Raw genomic sequence first — 8,354 nt, forward strand, 5'->3', positions numbered from 1 at the left:
CACATGGCATTGGGGGCACACCCATGGCATTAGGGGGACACACACATGGCATTAGGGACACACACCCCCATGGCATTAGGGACACACACACGTGGCATTGGGGGAGGCACACAGAGCTGGGGACGCCACCAAGGGGCCACGACCAGCAGTGGTGGTGGGGGTGAAGGGGCTGGTGGTCTCTATGGCCTCAATGGTCCCCAAAAACCTCCACAGTGTCCCTGACACCCCCGATGGCCCCAGTGTTCCCAAATGGTGGTGGGACCATGGTGGGGGTCCCTGTTGGTGCAGGACCTGATGACTCCATGTTCCCTGTGCCCCATCAAGCCGCCAATACCTCTGATAACCTCAAATGTGGGCAGGGCCATAGCACCGTCCGTGTCCCCAACACCCTCAGTGTCCCCAGCGTCACCAGCAGCTGGAGATGGGCCACAGGGGTGGCCATGCTGGGGTGGGGCCTGGTAGCCTCCACGTCCCCAAGACCCTCAATGTCCCCCCACCCCACTGTCCCCCCGTGTCCCCACCTGGTGGCGGGGCCGGGGGGGGGGCGGCCGTGCTGGCGCATGAAGCGGTGCAGCCCCTGCCACCCCCAGTGCATCATCGAGGGTCTCTCGGCCTTCCCAAAATCCGTCACCATCATCTCCGGCTCCGCCAGAGCATCCCGGAACCGCTTCTGGGACAGCCACAGGGACAAGGACAGGTAAGTGCCACTGCCCCCAGGGTAACCCAGTGACCCCCCAGTGCCTCCCACGGCCACTTTTGGGACAGCAATAGCTGAGCGTGTCAGTGCCCCCAGTACAACCCAGTGACCCCCCAGTGTCTCCCCACAGCCGCTCCTGGGCAGTGAGACAGGTACAGGTGAGCACCAGTGACCCCCACTATAAACCAAGGCCTAGCTACTTCCCTTGTAAACTCTTGTTGTCGCTCCCCCAATATGTCCCAGTGCCCTCCCCATAACCTTCCACCTCTCCCAGCGCTCCCCAATCTCCCCCAGTGCCCCACAACACAACCCTGCCCCCTTCCAGTGCTCCCAGATCCCCCCAAACTCCTGCCAGTCCTCCCCACCTCTCCCACTGCCCCTCCCTGCCTTCCAGAGCCCTCCCAGTGCCCCCCAGAGCTCCCAGTGCCACTCACGAAGTGGATGTGCTTGGGCATCTTGACCTGGGTGACGATGCCCCCCCGCACGTAGTCCCCGAACCCGCTGGTGTCCCCGATGCTGAAGGTGTACGGCCCTGGGGGAGGGGTGTCACCAGGGCACCCCCGCTCCAGGGCATCCCAAAAAGGGACCTTGACATCCAGGAGACCCCCGAAAAGGGCACCGGGTGTGTCAGACACCCCCTAGAACAGCCCCGGATAACCAGGGTCGCCATCACAAAGCCCCAGGGCTCACCGAGGACGCGGATCTCGACGGGGCCGCAGCGGTTCAGCTCCTCCATCCCCTCCACCTCGGTGAAGGTGACAAAGTCGCCCGTCTCGAAGCCATGACGCGCCTCGTCCAGACACGTCACCTCCCCGGGGCACCCCTGGGGGGACACAGTGGGTGCTGAGGGGACCCTGACACCCACAAAGCCCCCAGGGTACCCTTGGGAAGGGGGAGGACACACAAGGGGTGCTGAGGCGACCCCGTACCTTGGTCACCATGGAGACCATGGCGCTGAGGGGCTGCTCCCCGTTGGGGTCTGTCACCACCATGTCGTCCCCGAAGTCACAGAACAGCTGCCTGCAAGGGGGGGGGTCAGTGGGAGACCCCAAGAAGGAACCTCAGTCTTCAGGAATCCCCTGAAGAGCCCTCCCAGCCCCCCTTCCACCCAAAGAGGCCCCGGTCCCCGAGAACCCCCCGGCCCCCTCACCCGAAGAGCCCGCGCGTGTCGGCCACCACCAGCTTGATGCCGTGGCTGTGGCAGAAGTCTCCGACCCAGAGCTGCTCCTCCAGGGGGGAGTTGGTCAGGACCACCACCTGTGGGGGAACGAGGGTCACCTGTGTCATCCACCTGGGGCGGGGGGATCATCTCCTGGACATGGTTATCACGGGAGTTTGGGGGTACAGGCACCCCCAGGTGGGTACAGGTGGCCCTGGGGGGGGTGCACGCCTGTCTGGGGGGGTCACACCTGCCCCCTGGGGGGGGCACACCTGGCCAGGGTACCTGGAAGGGTGCCAGCAGCTCCTGGGACAGCGGCTCCCGCGTGCTGGTCACGGCCACGTAGGAGTTGAGCTCTGCCAGGCGCGGCAGCGTCGCCTCCGCCCGGCTCTGCCCCACGTCCTCCTCCCGCAGGTAGAACTGGGGGGGCAAAGGGGGATCAGGGGGGGCCCAGCACCCCCAACCACCCCCACCTTCTCCTCCTTCAGGCAGAACTCGAGAGGAAAACGGGGGGTCAGGGGAGCCACAGCAACCCACAACCCCCCCAACCTCCCCCAGCACCCAGGGATTCCCCAGCCCCAAATCCAGGGGGAGTTTAACAACCCAAATGGAGCAATTGTGGGGGATTTATTCTCCTTGGGGCTGTTCAGGTACCCAGACAGCAGCTAAAGCCCACGGAAAATATCCAGGACCACAGGTAATATCCAATACCTAAGGGGAGTATTTATATTTCTGGAAATACTTAAGGCCCAAAGGAACCTGACCCCACCCCAAAACAAACGTGGAGACCACTTACTCTGTCCCCCAAATGAATTACCCCAGGTGGGACTCAGCTAGGAGGTGGCTGGGCCAGGGGAAGAGGTGGAGAAGAGGAGTTACCTGCCCAGGGGGTGTTACCTGCCCAGGGGGTGTTACCTGCCCTGGGGGTGTTACCTGTCCAGGGGGTGTTACCTGCCCAGGGGGTGTTACCTGCCCAAAGAGTGTTACCTGCCCTGGGGGTGTTACCTGCCCTGGGGGGTGTTACCTGCTATGGGGGTGTTACCTGCTATTGGGGGTGTTATCTGCCCAAAGAGTGTTACCTGTACTGGGGGGTGTTACCTGCCCTGGGGGTGGTTACCTGCCATAGGGGGTGTTACCTGCCCTGGGTGGAGTTACCTGCCCTGGGGGGTGTTACCTGTCCAGGTGCTGTTACCTGTACTGGGGGGTGTTACCTGTACTGGGAAATGTTCTCTGTACTGGGAAATGTTCTCTGTACTGGGGGGTGTTACCTGTACTGGGGGGTGTTACCTGCCCAGGGGACTCACCTGGGAGGCGAGGTCTGTCCAGGCTGCAGGGTGGGGGTCATGCAGGGTGACAGACTTGACGCCCCCCAGCACCAGGTTCTTGGCCACCTCGACGCCGAGCCCCCGCAGCCCCGACACCAGCACGTTGGAGGTCTGCATGCGCTTCATGGCCTCGTGGCCCAGCACGTACCTGGGACGGGGGACCCCAATCCTCACACGCGCCCCTGAATCCCCACAGTGCCCCCCCGAACCCTCATGGGGCCCCCTCAATCCTCACAGGGCCCCCCAGTCTTCACAGCACCCCCTGATCCTCACAGGGCCCCTCGACGCCACAGGAACAGCTGAAGGCACCTGGGATGGTCCCGAGTGTCCAGGGCCCCCCCAAACCTGCAGGGACCCCCCAGCCCATGCAATTCTCCCTCAATCCAAGAGGACTAATCCCCAAGTCTATAAGGAACCCCAAACCTACAGGAACCGCCTCCCAAGTCCATAAGGAGCCCGTTCAAGCCTACAGGAAACCCCCCCCAATCCATGGGGATGCCAAAACCCCTTGGGAAGGACCCAGGCAGGTGGGAGCCCCCGAACCCCCCCAGGGATCCCCAAGCCCCCTGAAGCCCCCCATCACTCACAGCTGGCGGGAGTAGAGCCCCTCATCGATCTCGGCCTCGGCCCCGTTCTTCGCCATTCCCTGGGGACAGGAGGGACAGAGGCATCACCGGGGGACACCCAGGGGACACTGGGGCTGTGTCACCCTGGCATCAGGAGCAGGACCCCCCAGGGCTGACACCAGGGGTGAGGGGTTGTGTCACCGCTGCTTGGTGACATCGCCCCTGATAAGGGACACACGTCACCCCCAGGACACATAAGGACACCCAGGTGACACCAAGTGACCACAGGCCACGTCCAGGAAACACCACGTCACCCGGAGCACCTCTGAGCACCTCAGAGGTGACAATGAGAGCAGAAAAAGCGCCAGTCTCCCCACGGGGCGGCAGACAGGGCCCCCCAGAAGGTGCCAGGGCCTCTGTGGGGTGGCACGGCCCCATCGGGCGACACTCACGTTGGTGGGGGTGACGCTGGGGGACACGGCGGGGGCAGGGGCGCGGCTGGAGCCCGTCGGCGGCTCAGACCTGGAGACGCGGCGCTTCTTCGACAGCGGGGAGCTGGACATCTGGGGATGGGGACAAACAGGGTCAGCTGGGGGCACAGGGACACTGGGGAGCTGGACATCTGGGGACGGGGACAAACAGGGATCGCAGGGACAACCGGGGACAGGGACACTGCGGAGGTGGACATCGGGGGACAGGACACAAACAGGGTCAGCTGGGCAGAGGGACATCAGGGAGCCAGGCATCTGGGGACAAGGGACAACCAGGGGTCAGCTAGGGTCACAGGGAAAGCAAGGCTGGACATTTGGGGACAGGAGTCACATGAGGACAGGAGGAGGGACAGCAGGGAGCTGGACATCTGGGGACAGGAGGCAGCCAGGGACAGGGGAACACTTGGAGGGACACTCTGGGGGCCAGAAGTGACTTCTGTGGGGATGTCGGGTGACACTGTCAGGGGTGGGTGACACAGGGGAGGGCACTGGGTGGGACACGGGGCACACGGGATGACACCAGGGACAAGGAGTGATGCTGGGAGAAGATGTGGGGTGGCAGCAGGTCACACTGGAAGTGGTATCAGGGATGGGGAGGGCGATGCAAAGTAACATCAGGTGACACCACAGGATGGGGAGGGTGACACCAGGTGACACTAGAGATGGACAGGGTGACGCTAGGTGACACCAGGTGACGCTGGGTCATGGGGGGTGGCACCAGGTGATACCACGGGATCAAAGGTGACATTAAGTGACACCGAGGACGGACAGGATGACGTAGGGTCATGGGCGGGGACAGCAGGTAGGACGGCAGGTGACACCAAGTGACACCACGGATGGATACGGTGACACTGCGGGACAACAAGGGATGCATGGGCGCAAGGGGGACTCTGGGTGACACTGAGGGATGGAGGAAGACACTGGGGAACAGGGACAGTGGCACTGAGGGACGGGGGGGAGGCCAGATCACACAGCCAGCACCCCCCGGACCCAGGCACCGGGGGCTCCAAGAAACGAGGGTCCCGGGGCGGGTCCCGATCCTGGGGTCCCATCACCGGGGGAGGTTCCATTGCAGGGGTTCGCCATTAACCGGGGCGTTCCCCATTAACCGGGGGGGTCCCAGTTCCGGGGGTTCCATTGCGGGAGTTCCCCATCACCGGGGGGCTTTCCCAGCCCCGGGGGTCCCCGAGAGAGGGGTCCCAGTCCCGGGTCGGGTTCTCCGTCCCAGAGATCCCTGGGGGGGGGGGCGGTTCCACCTCACAGACCCCCCCGTCCCCCCCTCAGCGCCTCTTCTCAGGCCCGGCCCGGGGTCCCCCCGCCCGGTGCCGGCCCCGCGCGCCCCAAAGAGGCCCCCCCGCGCCTCCCCCGTCCTCGGGCGCCCCCCGGAGCCCCCCCTGTGCCCTGCCGGGGCCGCACCAATGTCGCTGTCCAGGCCCCGCCGCCGGGTCCCGCCCGCTCCGCTCGGCTCCTCCGCGACAAGATGGCGGCCGCGGCCACAGCCACCCAACGCCCCCTCCCTGCGAGCGCCCGGCCACGCCCCCCGCGCCGCCCCATTGGCTGCCGCCGCCTGGTGCCGCGCTCCCATTGGCCGTCGCCTCCCGCCACCGCCCGCCCCCCTCGCCCCCCGCCCTCGCCCGGCGCGCGGATTGGGCGGGCGCGCCCTCGCTGGCCACGCCCTTTCCCGCCATAGGGCCCGGATGCCGAGGCCCCCCCTTCCCGCATACGGATTTAGGGGGCGTGGCCTCGTGACACAGTGCGGCGCGCGCAGCCCCGACGGCGGCCCAGGAGGGACACGGGGGGGGCAGCGCGGCCGGGACGGGGGGCTACGGGAGGCACAGGGGGGTGGGGGGCGGAGGGACCCATGGGGGATCTACAGGGGCGACTTAGGAACCTAAAAGGGGTTTGTGATGTGTAATGGACGCTTACCAGGGCCTATAGGGGCCTACGGAGCGTATATGGCGAACTATAGATTAAAAAATCTGCAAAAGTCTATAAAGAGAATAGAGCAAATTACAGGGGACTATGGCGGGGTCAGGGGGTGTCCCTGAGATAATGCAGGAAGATCCAGAGCGGTCCAGGGGTCTGAGAGGGTCTGGAGAGCCACATGGGGCTGTGGAGGGGCTCTAGGGGGGTCACATAGCGTCCTATGGGGGACCTGAGGGGTTCCAGGGCCCTGGGGGGGACGAGGGGGGTGTGGGGAATCTCGGAGATCTGTAGGGCCTCATTGGGGAGTTACGGGGAGCTCGGGGGGGGGCTGTAGGGTGAACGGCTCTAGGGGCCCGTGGGGGGAGCACACGAGAGGGGCTACAGGGGCCCGTGGGGGGCTATAGAGGCACATGAGAGGGGCTCTAGGGGCCCGTGGGAGGGGCGACAGGGGCACATGGGAGAGGTCGGGGGCCCGGGAGGAGCCATAGCAGGAACACGTGATGTCGCACGCTGATGACGTCATGGTACGGTGACAGCAGCCGGCAGATTCAGTCCCCTCTTGGCGCCCCCCCCCCCTCCCTACTTCTCCCTCCCCCAAAAATAAAAGACCAAGACATGACGAAACCCAGCGCTTTATTCACGGACCGACAGTGGGAACCCCCCCGGCCCCCCCAGGGGGGACCGCGGAGACTCGGGGTGGTCCAGGTCACTCCGGGGGGGGCAGGGAGAGCCGCGCGGGGTCGTAGTAGTTGGAGGTGAGCAGGGGCAGCCCCAGCCGCTCCCGCTCCCGCACCTGGATCTCGGCCTCGCGCCGGGCCCACTGCATCAGCCTGCGGGGAGGGGACAGCCATGGGGGGCGGCTCCTGCCAGGGACCCCCCCACACCCCGGGGATCCACGTATCTGGGAATCCCAAATCCACCTCCCCCGACCCGTGCCCAACTCCCTCTCACAGAGCCCAGGTGTCCCTATAGATCCCTATAGCCCCCCATACCCTCCCACAGGGCTCTGTAGCCCCCCAAACCCTCCCACCCACAGATCTCCCCCAGCCTCCCGTGACACCCTGAAGCTCCCCAGGGTATCATACAGCTTCCCATACAGCCCAGGGTCCCCCATGGGCTCCTATAGACCCCCCGAGGGCTGCCAGGGCCCAATAGACCTGAAAACCCCAAGGGATTCACAAAGGACCGCCGTGGGCTCCAGAGAAGCTCTCAGGGATCCCCAAATCTCCTCACAAGCTCCTATTGAATGCCCCTGGGCCCTGCAGACCCCAATAGATAGCCCAAGACCCCCCAAGAGCCCCCTACACCCACAGACCCCAATAGACACCCTAAGACCCCCCAGGAGCCCCGTACACCCCACCATGGGCTCCTGTAAACCCCAATAGTGGATCTGGAAGCCCCCCCATACCCCCTATAGGTCTCCATCCCCCGCCTGGGACCACCCCCCTACCCCCTTCAGCCCGGGGGGGGGTTTCCCACGGCCCCCTGACGGACCCGTAGTCGGGCAGGTAGTGCAGGAACACGGAGCCGAGAACGATGGCGACAGAAATCCCGGTGAAGAACACCGCGCGCATGTTCAGCACGTCAACGTCGGGCTCGGCTGAGAACCCGTGATAGTCGGGGTTCTGCGGACGGGGGGGATAAATGAGGGGCCTGTCCTTGAGCCCCTCCCAGGGACCCCCCCCCCCAGGTGTGTCCCCCCCGCCCCGGTTCCCCGCCACGGACCCCCAGGTGTGTCCCCCCTCCCCACCCAACCCTGGCCCCGCCACTCCGAAGCCCCGCCCCCAATACAAGGCCCCGCCCCGAACGCATCAAGCTCCGCCCACGCCCTTTGTCTATCAATGAGCTCCTCAAAGCCCCGCCCCCAGCGCGTGGTCCCGCCCCATACGAAGCACCGCCCCCTGTCTGAACCCCGCCCACTCAAAGAAGCCACGCCCCTCCCCACCCATCCGCTGTCATGGAAACCCCACCTGTTCCCAAGCCCCACCCCCTGGACTCCCCCTTGTGAGGCCACGCCCCCATTCCCCAAAGCCCCATCCTTCACGGTTTGCCCTTGGCTTGCCCTCGCCCACCTTCTTCTGCGCCGCCACCATCGGCTCCTCCTCGTGCGGGTCAGCGCCGAGCGGCCGCGGCAGCGCCAGGGCCCCGCTCGGCCCCGCGGCGCGGCCCCGGGCCCCGCCGGGCAGCGCC

General features: G+C 65.7%; 2 protein-coding genes across 2 annotated transcripts in view; both read right to left on the reverse strand.

Annotated features, from left to right (window-relative positions):
* LOC113960738 (ubiquitin-like modifier-activating enzyme 1) overlaps positions 1–5,753 on the reverse strand; it is a gene marked incomplete at its 3' end in the record, with an annotated part of 10,395 nt that extends 4,642 nt beyond the window's left edge. The window contains 11 exon segments of the mRNA XM_027670476.1: positions 522–542; positions 545–670; positions 1,132–1,229; positions 1,388–1,520; positions 1,627–1,717; positions 1,848–1,954; positions 2,142–2,276; positions 3,161–3,329; positions 3,769–3,827; positions 4,200–4,310; positions 5,655–5,753. Of these exon segments, the coding sequence (XP_027526277.1) occupies positions 522–542; positions 545–670; positions 1,132–1,229; positions 1,388–1,520; positions 1,627–1,717; positions 1,848–1,954; positions 2,142–2,276; positions 3,161–3,329; positions 3,769–3,827; positions 4,200–4,310 (1,050 nt within the window).
* A 1,027-nt stretch (positions 5,754–6,780) lies between these two features.
* Positions 6,781–8,348, reverse strand: NDUFB11 (NADH:ubiquinone oxidoreductase subunit B11). Its single transcript, XM_027670475.1, has 3 exons — positions 8,237–8,348; positions 7,659–7,789; positions 6,781–6,994 (listed from the first exon to the last, which is right to left on the reverse strand). Exons 1-3 carry the CDS (start codon positions 8,255–8,257, stop codon positions 6,871–6,873), a joined length of 276 nt encoding a protein of 91 aa, XP_027526276.1. The 5' UTR covers positions 8,258–8,348; the 3' UTR covers positions 6,781–6,870.
* Positions 8,349–8,354: the final 6 nt, after the last annotated feature.

This window comes from Neopelma chrysocephalum, unplaced genomic scaffold (genome assembly GCF_003984885.1).
Source record: "Neopelma chrysocephalum unplaced genomic scaffold, ASM398488v2 Primary Assembly neopelma1_96846, whole genome shotgun sequence".
NCBI classification, from domain to species: Eukaryota; Metazoa; Chordata; class Aves; order Passeriformes; family Pipridae; genus Neopelma; species Neopelma chrysocephalum.